This window comes from Mus pahari, chromosome X (assembly GCF_900095145.1).
Source record: "Mus pahari chromosome X, PAHARI_EIJ_v1.1, whole genome shotgun sequence".
In the NCBI taxonomy this organism is placed as follows: domain Eukaryota; kingdom Metazoa; phylum Chordata; class Mammalia; order Rodentia; family Muridae; genus Mus; species Mus pahari.
This window is the reverse complement of record NC_034613.1, coordinates 132,089,928-132,106,043: the sequence shown is the minus strand read 5'-3', so window position 1 is coordinate 132,106,043 and position 16,116 is coordinate 132,089,928. Positions and strand designations below refer to the sequence as shown.

The following is a 16,116-nucleotide window of genomic DNA, read 5'->3' as shown; positions in this document are numbered from 1 at the left end:
CCCCACCCCCAAAAAAGGCCTCAACAGATACAAGAAGATTGAAATAATCCCATGTACCCTATCGGATCACCACGAACTAAGGCTGGTCTTCAATAGCAACAAAAACAACAGAAATTCCACATATACATGGAAGCTGAACAATGCCCTACTCAATGATAATTTGGTCAAGGAAGAAATAAAGAAAGAAATGAAAGACTTTAGAATTTAACAAAAATGAAGGCACAACATGCTCAAACTTATGGGACACAATGAAAGCAGTGGTAAGACTCCTACCTCTGAGTGCCTCCAAAAAGAAACTAAAGAGCATACACTAGCAGCTTGACAGCACACCTGAAAGCTCTAGAACAAAAAGAAGCAAATACATCCAAGAGGAATACATGGCAGGAACCATCAAACTCAGGGCTGAAATCAACCAAGTAGAAACAAAAGAAATATACAATGGATCAACAAAACCAGAAGCTGGTTCCTTAAGAAAATCAACAAGGTAGACAGACCCGTAGCCAGATGAACCAGAGGGCACAGAGACAGTATTCAAATTAACAAAATCAGAAATGAAAAAGGAGACATAACATCAGAAACCGAGGAAATTCAAAAAAATCATCAGATCCTACATAAAAGCCTATACTCAACAAAACTGAAAACTCTGGATGAAATGGACAATTTTCTAGACAGATACCAGCTACTTACGTTAAAACAACATCGGATAAACCATCTCTATTAGTAAGGGTTCTCTAGAGTCACAGAACATATAGGTAGTCTCTATATAGTAAGGGAATTTGTTGATGACTTACAGTCTGTAGTCCAACTTCCCAACAATGGTCAACAGCAGCTGTGAATGGAAGTCCAAGGATCTACCAGTTGCTCAGTCCCACAAGGCAAGCAGGCAAAGAAGAGGGACCAAATCTTCCTTCTTCCAATGTCCTTATATAGGTCTCCAGAAGAAGGCATGACCCAGATTAATGAGGTGTGAGCCACCATGCCTGGATCTGGGACTTGCTTTGCCCAGATGACCTTTAACTCAGAGATCTCCCTGTCTTAATCTTCTGGGATTCACAGAGACTATGCCTCAAGATCGCCATGCCAAGATCCAGGTCAGAAACTTGTATCTCCCAGCCTTCAGATTAGGACCACAGGTAAGCCTTCCAATTCTGGACTATAGTTCATTCCAGATAATATCAAGCTGATAGCCAGGAATAGCCACTACACCATCTAAACAGTCTCATAACCCCTAAAGAAATAGAAGCAGTCATTAAAAGTCTCCCAACCAAAACAAACAAACAAACAAACAAACAAAAAACAAAAACAAACACACAAACAAAAACCCAGGGCCAGATGGTTTTAGTGCAGAAATCTATCAGATCTTCAAAGAAGACCTAATAGCAATACTCTTCAAACTATTCCACAAAATAGAAACAGAAGGAACACTACCCAGTTCATTCTATGAAGCCACAGTTATGATGCATATTCTCCCTTGGAGATGGAACAGTTTCTGTCTAATCAGGAACCTGTCACCATATCCTTTCATAGAGGACTTCATAAAAGATTTTCTTCTACTTTTAACATGTTTAATATTCCAAAAAGATTTTAAAAACTGGTTGAATGCATATTACTTTTAGCTTCAGAAGGTATCATGTATATTTAAGAGACATTTAACTATTAAAATTTTGAAGATTTAAAAAAATGTCCATACTGAGCTGTGTTTTAAAATAAATTGTATTAGCTTAAAAAAATAAAAATAAAAAATACAAAGTATAGATGATTGTGAGCCACCATGTAATTGGTGGGAATTGAACTCAGTGCCTCTGGAAGAGTAGTCAGTGCTCTTAACCTCTGAGCCAGCTCTCCAGGTCCCACAACAGATACATTTATAATACAATTCCTGTACCTAAGGCTCAGGTAACATTGATGAAGGGAAGGGGAGAGATTGTAAGAGCCAGACAACAGGGCATTTGCTATGAGATTGTATCCTCTAGAAAAGTCAGAAGCCACATCTATAAAGTCTGAACAGGATCTGAACAAGGCATGAACATGCTAATGTGGAGGGCAGGAAAGGGGCATAAAGCCTCAACCCTAGACAAAGAACTACAGGCAACTAAGGAGTGCTGAGAGCAGGAGAAATAGTTTTCTTCAGGGAACAATACCAAATGGTCAGCCCCACAAACATAAACATGCAAGTAACATTCTATGGACTTAGAAGATCGTATTTAGGAATATGCATTATATAATCATAGTTAACAAAAATGAGGGCCCAAATTTGAAAGCAAGGAGGAATATACAGGAGAGTTTGGAGGGAGGAAAGGGAAGGGAGAAATGAGGTTATTTATAATTTCAAAAATAAAAAATATTTTAAAATGAGAGGGGGGACGTGATTGTCATTGAAAATAGGATGGAGATTACTTCTTAGGAAGGGGAACAACATGTGATCAGAGTAGTGGTGGCTTCAGAAGATCTGAGCAATGAATGTCTTCTTTTCAGTCAGAAGAGTACAAATACGTGAGTTTATTCATCCAACTACAGATATAAATTTTATTCACTCTTTCCCAAAGTGTTGATGGCATATCTAGATTCTCCTAGACACCTAAATTTGCCATTTCCGTACTAGGCAGCCAGCAACAAAGAACACTTACAAAGACTTGAAACCTTAAAAGAGAGAGAGAGAGAGAGAGAGAGAGAGAGAGAGAGAGAGAGAGAGAGAGAGAGATTGAGAAATAGTGGAAGAAAAGGTAGCGAAACCTTTAAACCCTTACATCCTAAAAGCAGCAGAGGTGCAGAGATGACTGCTGTAGGTACTGGTGTCAGCAGCAGCACAGAGGCAGAGATGAGTCACCTCTGATCCACCCCTGATAATGTAATGACAATCAGTCTCAATGCAGAAACTGGAAAAGGTAAAAAATCTTCATTTGAGGCCTTAAAGATTTCCATTTTGGAAGCACAGGTTCAGCAGCTCTGAATCAGTGTTCTGAAGGTGGGACAAGAACATGCTTGTATTGGTGGGAGCTGTTGGATGTTAAGAAATGGGCTCCATGACAACCAGATAACAGAAAAGGGAAACCTACACAAAATGGAAATGCAAATGAGGAAACTGTCCAATAATCATTTGTCACATGTGTTAAACTACCAGGCACAAAATAGTGTTACTCTGGTCATTACAGGTGCTTCTGATGAGCAGGTGGAGGTGTTCAAAGTTAACATGTCCTGTTTCCTGAATGACAGCCCAACTTCATTTTTTAAAGCTCTCTTTAATGATCCTTTCATAATATGGTTTGCTTTTCACAAATTAATAGTGCCAGGGAATCTGTAAGCTCTGCGAATTATGTTTAGGATCTGTAGTGAAAACCTTTTTCCAACAGCTCTTGGAAAAGCCACTCCTGGCCTCAATCTCCATCACTGAATCTCTAGTCTTATTTTCCTCCTAATGTTTCTCTGGAATACCAATGTTTTGGATGAGACTTTTTCCAATGGGTCTGCTCAGGACTAATGATGTATTGAGATATCTTCTTTTTGGTTTTTTGTTTGTTTGTTTGTTTGTTTTTCGAGACAGGGTTTCTCTGTATAGCTCTGGCTACCCTGGAACTCACTTTGTAGACCAGGCTGGCCTCGAACTCAGAAACCCGCCTGCCTCTGCCTCCTGAGTGCTGGGATTAAAGGTGTGCGCCACCACACCCAGCTGAGATGTCTTTTAAGTTGAAAGTTGTCCCAATACCCTCCTTTACCTATTGACTCCCCCCCCCTAAAAAATCTAAAAAGACCAAGAGAACAGGGCAGGAAAACCTAGTTAGAGTCTGTACCCTTCCACCATCCCCACCCCACCCCCTGCCAAAATCTAGAGAGATCCAATATAGGAAATACAAAAACACAGCATGCAATTTTCAACAAGTCCTATTCATGGTTATGTGTGAATGTATCAGCAAGAATTGGGAGAGCAGCCCGTACTTAAATAGGGAAAAATCATGGTTTAAGATAGTCTGGCTTCCTTTGTTGTCACACAATATTATACAGTACTTCCAGCACAACCTTTTTGGTTGGTTTTTGAGACAGAGATTCTATGTAGTAGCCCTGAACATCCTGAAACTCACTCTGTAGACCACACTGGCCTCCAACTCAGAGGTCTGTCTGCCTCTACCTCCAAGTGCTGGGATTAAAGTTGTGAGTCACCACAACTGGACAACAACTGCAGTCAGTTTCTTGCTCCATGTTGAAGAAATACAATGAGAAGATGTATTAAACACAAAACCCATGGTTTCTGGTTTAAAATATTTTTATTATTAAAAAAGTACAGTAATCAGACAGAACATGATTGCTTAGTACTCAAGCACACAGCCTGGCCTGGAAGCTGCAATGGGAGAACCCCACCGAGCTACATCAGAGTAACCTCTGGGTAGCCATGCTTACTGAGGCAATTCTCTTCAGGTACACCACAGACTTGTCTATGAGAGATTGCTCAACACCATACTTCAACAGGAACAAGTATAAAATGGAGTGAAAATAGGTGCTGCTCTAAAGCACTAAAATGAGGAGGCACAAACAGAAGAGTCAGAGAGACTAATGTGTAATATACTGCTTTATAATTTCTTTAAAGAATGACAAAAATCCAATAAATCCCTTTACTGCAGGCTCCTTTCCCCACCACAAAGAGTCAGCTTCTGGTGCTGCTCTCCTGTTGTGACCTCCTGTCACACTAGGCCAGCACTAGGGACTTTCTTCCCCCTTTATTCAAAAATACAATGAAAACAACACTGTATACAACATAGTTATAAAAGTAAGGTCCAACACAGCTATTTGTACCGACCCTAGGAAACATCTACTGGAAGGGAAGGAGAATTTGTTAACAAAATAGTATCTCTTCCCTTGCCCCAAACCCACCACCAGGAAAACAGAAAAGAAAGAAATGGAAAGTGAGAACAGGTGTTTGGAAAACACATCTGTAATTTCCCTTCTCTCCCAGTCCATGCCCAACCCAACCATCCCACCCACTCCCCTCCTACCTTGACTGTTCAATGTACAGTACACGCAGAAAGAGAAATCTTAATCGATGGAACAGAACTGATCAAAGACTGAAACCCTTTGAGAAATTGTCTTTGTGCTTCTGACAAAGTTCTATGTAATGCAGTCCAACCAGAGTAAGAAAGGTAGAAGAAACACAATTTGAAAATGACAATCTACTTTGCCTCCTACTGTTTTAGGTTCTCGTATGTTTTGAGTCTGGAAACAGTTGATATTCCTATGCTTAGAGGATATAGGGAAAGTGAGGGTAACAGAATAAATAATCTTGCTTCCAGTGGCCACTCTTCATTGATCTTTTATTGACTTAATTTTAGCTGTTTACTAACAATGAGGCTAATCTCCTTTTCCATAGGATACATATAGGGTACTCTAATTATCATCATAGTAATGATTATAATACTTTCTTACTCATTTAGAGATTACATATTTTTTTAAACAGCTATTAATAAGAAGCCTCACAACACTCCTGTGAGGTAGATATGTGGATCCCCATTTCGAGATGGGTTAAAAGAGGCACAGAGAGGTGATGTGACTTGCCTAAAAACTGGGGAAAATAACAGAAGAGAGGCAAATCAGGGTACCACCCAGTTGTCAGAGATCCATTTTCAGTAGAGAAAAGGACAGTGCTAAGTGTTTCTTCAAATTAGACCCATGTAGCTGCTTTCTCTTTGATCCCTTCTACAGGAATTAACATACTACGAAGGATCAACATGCTCCCTTGGCCCATTCAAGGCTAGGTCAATCACTGATGGTTTGTTTCATGTATGAGAAAGCATTTGGGGACTAGGATAGAATTGTGAATACAGATTATCTCTTATTCAAGAATCTTGTAGAGCATTTTGTTTCAGAGAGTTGAAGTTCTAAAAATGTTACTATCGTGTACATAAGCACCGGGTTCTAGTTGACTTTTCTCATGGGTATACAGAATAACACATAAGACACTGTTAATATGTATTTCACTAGTATTAATATGGATTTCAAAAATTAATAAATGGCAGAAGATGAGCTATGGTTCTTGCAGATAGAATGGAAAGATATGCAGATAACTAAGGATTGAAGACAATGATATAAACTCATATAAATCATCATAAAGATGATATGTGGAAATGTTTACAAGCATGTGTATATATAAAACTTAATATATGCATATATTTCTTTTTTCTAGTGACTGAGAAGAACTTGAAGAAATATTTGCAAAGTAGCAAACATTTATAGTACCTACACCTTGGTTATAATTCTTCAGTAAAAGGGATTAGAACTTATTGATGAAATGCCAGATTATAAAATTGCCCTCCAAAAAAAAAAAAAAGATGTTCCTGGAACATCTTGCAACACCAAAAATTACTCACTTGCTGAAGACAAAAAACAATGATGGGGTATGCAAACAAGACTTCACAATCAATTCAAAAAAGCTCCTAACAATTAAAGTTACAATTTGGCAACAAAATAAAAGTTGCATTGGATTCTAAGATAAACTATAAAATAAATATCAATGAGTCCATGTTGACAAAAATAAACATGTAAGTAAATAAATAAAGAGGAGGCAAAGCTCCCAATGCAAAAAATTCCAAAATATTTGAACACTTGCTCTCAAGGACATAGTACCTAACTCACCATTTCTGTATATGTGGGCTGAACACAGTAACTTCCCTCCAAAGATTGCAGTATGATGATAGGAAAAAGGATATAGGGGAGAAATCTCAGACACTATCTTAGTCATGTGACTAAGGATAATATGAAGAATGATTAGTCATATAAAGATGATGTTATGAAAATAGTAACTCACTTGTGTGGTTGTTTGGACCCAAATCCATTAATCCATTATGGTAGGGTTTTTTGTTTTTGTTTTTCTGAGACAGGGTTTTTCTCTGTGTAGCCCGACTGTCCTGGAACTCACTCTGTAGACCAGGCTGGCCTCGAACTCAGAGATCCACCTGCCTTTGCCTCCCAAGTGCTGGGATTAAAAGGAAAGTGTTCTCTACCATGCCTGACTTTCATTGACCTAGTTTTTTCATGAGAAGAATATGAAATAAACCCCAACTGAAAAACATACTCCAAGGTCCTTGAGAACAAAGAACTCCTCCAAGAAGCTATCACAATGAGGAGAATAAGGTGCTGTTATTATTAATACAATGTTGTATTTTGAAGGCGATATTAAAACAGAAAAAAGAACAGCAGGTTAAAGCCAAGGAAGTCTGACCAAAGCATTGATTGTAGTTAATGTTAATGTATCAGTATAACTTCACTAATTGTAACAATTATACCAATCTAATGTAAAATGTAGAGTAAACAGGAACTCTGTTCTACCTTCACATTTTCCTGAAAATCTCAAAAAAAAAAAGAGTTCCAACATGTAAAGTTTATTTAAAAAGAAATTCTCTTTACAAACATTTGTGGGTTTGTACATAATGAACTCCACTAATCCATCAAACCAGTCCAGTTTACATTTCTTACACTTTACAATGGCAATTACCAACAATTCTGTTCAGCTGCCAGATGTCTACAGAGGGAGAAACTTCACTACAATAAACTCCTGAATATTATCCATCCAGTCAAAATTTCCATATCCTAGGCAAATGTCATCCTAACAGTCTTTGGCTATTGTAAGCCCATTACACTTAGTTAAACCTCAGATGTTAACCAAGAGAAGTGGAATGGTTTCCTTTATATTCCACTATCTAGCAAACTTATGTGCTTTTGGTGCAGTAATTCTGCACTATACTGTTTGAGTTCATTTCCTCTGAGAAGTTCTCTTAATCATAACACATCTGTAAAGATTATGCTTGTAACTGGAAAGATTTTTGCCATTTGGGGACAAAAAGAGCAAAGAGAATATGGTTAGAATTGGTTCTTGGCTAAAGACAATGGACAAAGCATTTGCAAAGTCTATTATGACTCTGCAGAAACATACTTGAATAAAGGCTCAGAGATGCTAGGAACATCAGTATCTGGGATCCTCAGCTGATCACCCTTATGAGTACTATAATTTCATAGTGCTCATTAATAAACATATGTCTCAATATCCTGAAGTCTAAGGGGCACATGCCAATTCCAATATCTGGAAAACAAATTTAGGAGCCAAAATGGAACAGAAACACATAACCCTTTGGACTCTGTTCTGTAGCATTGTACCAACTACTCAATTACAAGCTTAAGCCCATGTATGGTAGGAATATACATTTTTCAATCTGCCTGACATTGTGGTCCCCATTAGTAGACTAGCTCTAGATATTGATTAGTGCTTTAGTAATTAGTATACAGCCTGGAACTTGTACACCCAGAGTCAGGACAAATCCCTTACCAAAGCAGTAACAGTAAAACCTACATGAAAAGTACAAGTAGGCCTTAACTTATGGAGAATTTATGCTCTGGAAAGACATTGAAACTTGAAACAAGGTAAATTAAAACAAATCAGAATTATCAAAAAGTGCGACTTGAAACACTGTGTGCCCGGTGTTAAGTGGCCATGACCATAAGCACGCCCTACTTACTTTGTCACCAAATATACATGAATTTAAGTGACTTAAAGTTTTCTGAAGTATAACATAAAATTGGACAAATATTGCAACCAATCACATAACTTTTTTTTTCTTTAATTTGGTTTACTAGTGTGATCCCTGGGAGAAGGTGTATACAGGTCTGTAAGGCCTCAAGGAATTATCTGGAGAAAGAATCTGACCCGTATTTGCCTCATCTGTAAAACGTGAGGGATGGGTAGAAGTAGACAGGACCCCTTCTGGATGGTAGAATTCTAGGCTTTAGTTAGAAAGTACAGCCACAGGAGGTAGTAACCTAAATTGTTCAAGCCAGAACATTTTGAATATCTGCCAAGAAATAAAGGTTTCATATGAAGAAAACCTTTAGGCGAGAGGCTGCGTCCAATCCTACTAATACAAAGCCCCTCTCCTTTTTTCCCAGGAGAGGAAATATGCCACGAAGAGGTAGATATGAGGTCCAGGGCCAGGAACAGAAGGTTTTATGCCCCAGAGAATATTATGAACAGTCTGATTGGGCAACCAAATGTATATTATGCATCCTGTTGTTATGTCTAAATAAAATAAATGGCTTGGGTATTAATAGCAGTTGTAAAACATAAAAAAATGCTTTCTATATGTCAGTGTCAGAAAGAAAACCTTTTCCATCCCATTAGAAAGAGAAGAACAAATGCCCAAAATGGCATGAAGTAAACAAAATTCCTTTAGTGCAACCCCTCACCTCTCTATGACGTGCTCAGTGTGCAATTTCTCATCAGGTAATACGCTGAATGGTTGCCTTATGTAAACAAAAGAATAAACAGTACAGTGGAGCCCATCAAAAGTGATGTTTCAACAGGCTGCCCTCTGAATGAGGTTTGGGATTAACAGCAGTTCTAACACCTTATCCAAGCAATTGTTCACAGGGTGCTCCCAGGTTTGCTCTTGCCTGTCACTGCCCACATATTTTCCTAGAATACTTCTCCTACTGATCTCTCTCTCTGTGCTTTGAATATTTGTCCAAACTTAACCTAAAAAGAATGGATTTGTGCCATAAAACCTTTTATTCTAAAAGAGCATGAGGAGGAAAAGGAGGTCAAGGAATCCCTTCATTGCTTTTGATGAACTTCAAAAGAGGGCTGGCACTGCCTGTAAACCAAACTGTTAAGAACAAGTAAAACTGGATCTACAAAACCTTCACGGTTAGCATGAGACTCTGTATTTCAGACTCAATTCTATGTAAATTTGATCAACCAACTCTACTGTTATGCCCCTTGTAGCTACAACTTTGAAAAAACCCTCATTTTAGGACATTGCTAAGTGATATTAAGTACTGGTTACAGTATATATATACATACATATATATATATGTATGTATATATATACACACACACATGAATAAAATCTTTAGAAAACAAGAGAAACCTGGTGGGGGGAGAGGAGGGAGCAGCAGATGTTTGTTCACAGCCTTGAGTTTAATTCCTGTTTTGTTATTGTAGGAAAAATGTCTATAATATAGCATGAGGGAACAGGGAGGGCAGCCATGGGCGCCGCACTGAATTCAACCCAGGAAGAGGTTGCAAAAACTGAAGTCTGGACAGTGGAGAGGTGAAAGTGGAATATGAAGAGCCACATGGGAGACCAGCTAACTTGTTTTCCAGTCTCATTAACCTGGCTCAGTAGGCTGTTCGAACCCCAATCATGGGGGCAAGTTGTAGTCAAAGAGGCAAACGTAGTTACGACGTCAGCACACACTCAGGAGGCCATTGCAGCATGTCTGCTGTGGCCTGTGATATTCACATGGTGTCATGACGCCGGCGGTGGAGGGACAAGTGGTCAGATCGAGAAAAACTGCGGTTGCAGTCTGTGCACCGGAACGGCTTGATGCCCGTGTGCTTACGGAAATGGCGAGTAAGCTCATCCGAGCGAGCAAATTTCCAGGAACAGCCGTCCCAGGTGCACTTGTAAGGCTTCTCTCCTGCAGGAAAAACATGATGATATTGAAGGCAATCAGAAAAATAGCAGAAATACATAATTTACATTTATATCAAGGCTTCAGTCAAAAAGACAGTCGCCTTGAAGAAGTGCTGTTATTCACCTTTTAAATTAATTAGTTTGACAAATAAACGTCATATTGCATGTCTTCTAGTTTCATGATATGTACACACTATGGGACTGGTTAAATACAGTTAACTAGCATATGCATTATTTCACATATTTGTTTTTTGTTTGTTTTGGTTTTGTGGTAAAAAACATAAAAAATGCCTCTACATACTGCTGCTTGAAGTTCTGAAGTTAGGTTGAGACAGTGCATCGGGAAGAACACAGGCTCTCAAAGAGTCATTGAATTCTGCTTGAATTCTACTAAGTAATCCCTTTCCCCTGGTCAAGTCTATTTTCTCAACACTAAACAGAGGTAACTATATCTCAAAAGGTGTTCAAAGCATTTTAAAAGGGAGACAGTAGAGGCCAGAGGCAGGAGGAACAGTGCAAGTTTGAGGTCAGGCTGATCTGCATAGTGAGTCCAGGTTATGCAAGGCTATATAGTAAGGCATTGTCTCAAAAAGAAGGAGGAAAACCCCCAAACAAAAGAAAACCTAGATTGCTAGTAAACAATACAATCTGAATGATATTCATTACATTTCCCATTTCTGGATCCAAATGCCCGGCAAGACACACTACGGAGAACAGGACTTATTTTGGCTCACAGTTTGAGGGATGAATATAGTCCATTATGGAAAAGTAGACAAGGTGCTAAGAGGCTCCATTAAGTCAGGAGCTTGGTTCACATCTCTATAGATCAGGAAGCAGTAAGAGGATAGAAAGTGGGTATGGGCTATAAGCCTGCCTTCCAGAGATTCACTTCCTACAGTCAACCTCCAACTGCCAGAATTTCCATAACCTCCCCCAAACAGCATAACTAGCTGGAGAGCAAGTTTTCAAATACATGAGCCCATTGGCGGAATTCTACATGCAAACTGTAACAGAGATCCAGATGTAATGAGATACTGTAACAAGTATCTCATCTGATACTTCCTAATGAACAATCTGAAATAAAGTCATCTGCAATAAGAACAGGTGACTCAGTGGAAAGAGCACTCAGCAAAAGCTTGCTTCTGTGTAAGGTCAGAAATTTATACATAAAAAGGAATGGGGAGAGTTGTTAAGCCCAAGTATTTTAGATAGCTCCATCCTTGGAGACTTTAGGTTATAGTTGGATTGTATCATGAGACATGCATGTTAAGGAAAGGAAAAGAAGGGGTTAGTGTAAAAAGAATAACCACAGCACAATCCACTTATAGTACGTGTGTGTGTGTGTGTGTGTGTGTGTGTGTGTGTGTGTGTATTTGTATGTACATATAACATGTACTAAAGAAACTAAGGTAGTAGGGTCAAGAATTTGAGGCTAAACTAGGTTTCTAAGCGAGCTTCTGTTGCAAAAGTTAATTGGGGTTAGAGAGATGGTCCAGCTGTTCTGGGCACTGGCTGCTCTTACAGAAGACCTAGGCTCAATTCCCAGCACCCAGATGCGGCTCACTACTATCTGTAACTCCAGTTCCAGAGAATCTGATGCCTTCTTCTGGGCTCTGTTGACACCATGTGACATGGTATATAGATATACACATGGGTAAAATACCCATATACATAAAATGAAAATAAATAAATCTAACTTTTTTCTTTGGCTTTTTTCTAGACAAGGTTCCACTGTGCAGCCCTGGCTATTTGGGGATTCACTCTGTAGTCCTGTCCTGTTTAAAAGAAATGCAGGGAGAAAGATGGAGCAGAGCCTCAAGAAATGGCTGACCAATAACCAGCACAACTTGGGATCCATCCCATGGGCAAGCACCAATCCCTGACACTACTAATGATACTCTGTTAGGCTTGCAGATGGGAGACTAGCACAACTGTCCTCTGAGAGGCTCCACCCAGGAGCTGACTGAAACAGATGCAGAGAGCCTCAGCCAAACACAGGAGCTGGGAAACTCTTATGGAAGAGTTGGGGGAAGAATTGAAGGAAATGAAGGGGACAGGAATGCCACAGGAGACCAACAGAATCAACTAACCTGGAACCTTGGGGGCTCCCAGAGACTGAATCACCAACCAAAGAGCATACATGGGCTGGACTGAGGCCCCTAGCACGTATGTAGTAGGTGTATACTTCATTCTTCATGTGGGTCCCCCAACAGCTGGTGCAGAGGCTATATCCCTAAAGCTGTTGCCTATCTATGGAATCCTTTGCCAATTGGGCTGCCTCATCTGGCCTCAGTGGGAGAAGATGCACCTAGCCCTGCAGAGACTTGATGTGTCAGGGTGGGGAGAGATACCTAGGGGGCCCCACCCTCTCAGAGGAGAAGGGGAGGGGCGGGGGGAGAGACTTTGTGAGGGGGGACTGGTGGGGGCAGCAATCAGGATGAAAAATAAATGAATGAATGAATGAATAAATAAATAAATAAATACATAAATACATAAATAAATAAATGGGGGGGAGAGTCTAGCAGTCTTTGTTCTTCTATCCCTCCTTTCCCCATTATAAAACTTCCAAGGCATTTACAGCTTCACAGTTTTAATGTCTGGTGCCAATCAGATTTTCTTCATTTCTTTTAACTTATGGCTAACACCTAATAACCCTCTTAAGTGTTCACTAATTAATTGTATACCTGTTAGATAACTGGACAACAGAATGGGGTCCAGCCTGACTTCACAGGTTTGGAGTAGTACCAGGAAACTATTTGGTTGATTAAAAATGTTAGTTACTGATCATTTTAATATTCAGAAATTTTTACATTAGCCTGTAAGAATACTGACACACACCTGGATGTTTTAAGACTAAAGATAGCCTGAGTGTAGTGGTACATAGATTTAATCCCAGACCCATAAGGAAGAAACAGGGTGATCGCTGAGTTCGAAGCCAGCTTGGTCTACATAATGAGTTCTAGACTAGGTAGGACTACCTTGTCTTATCTCTCTCACCAAACAAAAGGGAAAAGTCTAGACAGTTACACACGAGTAGCCCAACTCCACACTTCACAACAGTTTCGCTATGTATAGAATTTGTTATAATTGTTCAAGGATTTCTCCTAGGAATTCCTATTTTCACTACACCCAAATGAATAATTAGCTTGTTAAACTGCTACCATCATGTGGCACTCTGAGCTCACTGCACCCTGAAGAAGTCTATTTCAAGATCTTTTTGCCTTTCACTGTGGTTAAAGAAGCTTGTGTTCAAACTAAGGTCAGTGTTATCTAGATATACACCAAAACCTGATGAGGACACATCAGGGAAAAAAGCAAACAAACAAGCTACAGGCCAACAGCCTTGATGAACATAGACACAAAAATCCCCAATAAAGTATTTTCAAACTGAATTAAACAGCATAGAAAAATAATAAGCCATGGTTAACTTGGTTTCATTCTTGGTGTGTCAGGATGGGTCAATGTACAAAAATGAATAATGTTAACACAGTACATAAATAGGATCAAAGATAAATATCCCAGGATAATCTTGATAAACGTGGGAACAGGAGGATCACATCTCAACCTGACAAAGGATACAGTAAGCATATAACCAGCATAATACAGAATGAGGAGAGACTAAAAGAGCTTCTTGTAAATAAATAAATAAAACAAAATATATGCAAGCCACACTCTTCTTAAATATAGTACTGAAATCTTATTCATGGCAATAAGGTAAGACAAATAAGAATGAAGAAACAAAGAAAGACAGGTTGAGAAGGTTCAGTTGGTAAAGGTGCTTGCTACCAAGCCTGACATGTGAGAATCCATATGGTGGAAAGAGAGAACCAACTCCTGCAATTTGTCCTCTGACCTCCATACAAAGACCTGTGGCACAAGCACCTACCCAACACACAAAATAAATTGATAAGTGTCATTTTTAAAGTAATGAACCCCAATCGCAAATGTCTAAGATTATCCTGAAATAAATCTAGCCAAGGAGACAGAAGACCAAAAGATGGAAGACTAAAAATAAAAATTATGAAACACTGAAAAACAAAAACAAAACAAAACAAAACAAAACCTGTAGGTATTCCAACATAGACAGACCTCCCAGTTTCTTGGACTGGTCAAGTAAGTATTATAAAATGGTCACAATTCTGAAAGCAATCTACATATTAAATGTAACACCTATCACAGTCTTCAAAAAAATAGAAAGAAAATCTTTAAATTTATATTAAAGCATAAGAACAAAATAGTCAAAACAATCCTAAGGGGCTGGAGAGATGGCTCAGCGGTTAAGACTACCGACTGCTCTTCCAGAGGTCCTGAGTTCAATTCCCCACAATCACATGGTGGCTCACAACCATCTGTAATGGGATCTGGTGCCCTCTTCTGGTGTGTGTCTGAAGACAGCTACAGTATAGTCATATAAATAAAATAAATAAATCTTTTAAAAAAATGTGTACTGCTGAAGGTATTTGTGGATTGCCCTGGTGCTATTGGTATACTGATGCTAATTCTGCTTCCTCAAGAGGGGCTGCCCAGACGAGGAGTGGCTCATGTACTCAGGTGATTTCATGTGAACCTTGTGCTCATTTTAACTGGTCAAATAAAGGCGAGAGCCTGGGATTGGGCAGTGGAAGAGAAAGGTAGATCTGGAGGTTTTAGAGAGTAATGGAAGAGAGGAAGAAGGAGAGAAATGAGGAGATGGAGGAAAGAGAGAGGAATAACAGGTGGAAGGAAGATGGAACAGAACCACGTGGCCTGGAGAAGCCACAAGTAGCAAGGACTCTCATAGCTGGGGACTAAAGCAGTCTAGTGATATATCTGCCCAATCTAGGCCTACAGTTTATAAATACTGTAACTGAGTTGTGTGTTCTTTAACAGGCTTATTGGGGTTGGAGATTGACAATAGAAGTTACTATAATATTTCATTTCAAAATGTACTACAGAGCATTAGTAACAAAAAAATCAAACATAGTATTGGTATAAAATCAAACATATCAACAGAATAGAATAAAGAATCTAGAAATCAACCACACATCTATAGCCAGCTAATCCTTGACTAAAGCAAAACAAACAAACAAACAACCCATACCATTATGTTTTGGTACAAAGGTTATGTCCCTAGCTGGTAATGCTAGGAGTAACTGAATTATGAGGGTCATGATCAATGCTTAATACATTCATGGTCTTAAAACTCTGTATCTCTTGTACGCCACCGTGAGGTGAGCCACTTTCTTCTACCATGATGCTCTGCTTCACCAGAAGCAATGGAGGCAGGCAGGTGGCCATAGACTAAAACCTCTGAAATCAGGAACCATAATAAATCTTTCCCCCTTAAAATTGGCTTGCTCCAATATTTAGTTCCAATGATGAGAAGTGGCTAATATAAATATACTGGAGAAAGTTCATCCTGAAATTGTGTTGGGGAAACTGGTTATATCCACAGGCAAAACATTAAAAATATATCCTTAGCGTTCACTAAACAACACTCAACTCAAAGTGGAACCGAAATTAGTGTCAGACCCATCATTCTGAAACTATTAGAGGAAAGTATGTGAAATACTTCAAGATGTAGGCATAAATAGCCGGGCGTGGTGGCGCACGCCTTTAATCCCAGCACTCGGGAGGCAGAGGCAGGTGGATTTCTGAGTTCGAGGCCAGCCTGGTCTACAAAGTG

At 39.2% G+C, this 16,116-nt stretch overlaps 1 protein-coding gene across 2 annotated transcripts in view; it reads right to left on the bottom strand.

The window, feature by feature from the left end:
- Nucleotides 1-4,240: 4,240 nt before the first annotated feature.
- Nucleotides 4,241-16,116, bottom strand: part of Klf8 (Kruppel like factor 8) — an 87,210-nt gene continuing 75,334 nt past the window's right edge. The window contains exon 6 of one of the 2 annotated variants that reach the window (XM_021188035.2): nucleotides 4,241-10,455. In XM_021188035.2, the coding sequence (XP_021043694.1) occupies nucleotides 10,274-10,455 (182 nt within the window). In that variant the 3' untranslated portion in view covers nucleotides 4,241-10,273. The remainder of the gene's footprint in view (nucleotides 10,456-16,116) is intronic. The other variant, XM_021188036.1, reaches the window with a different exon arrangement.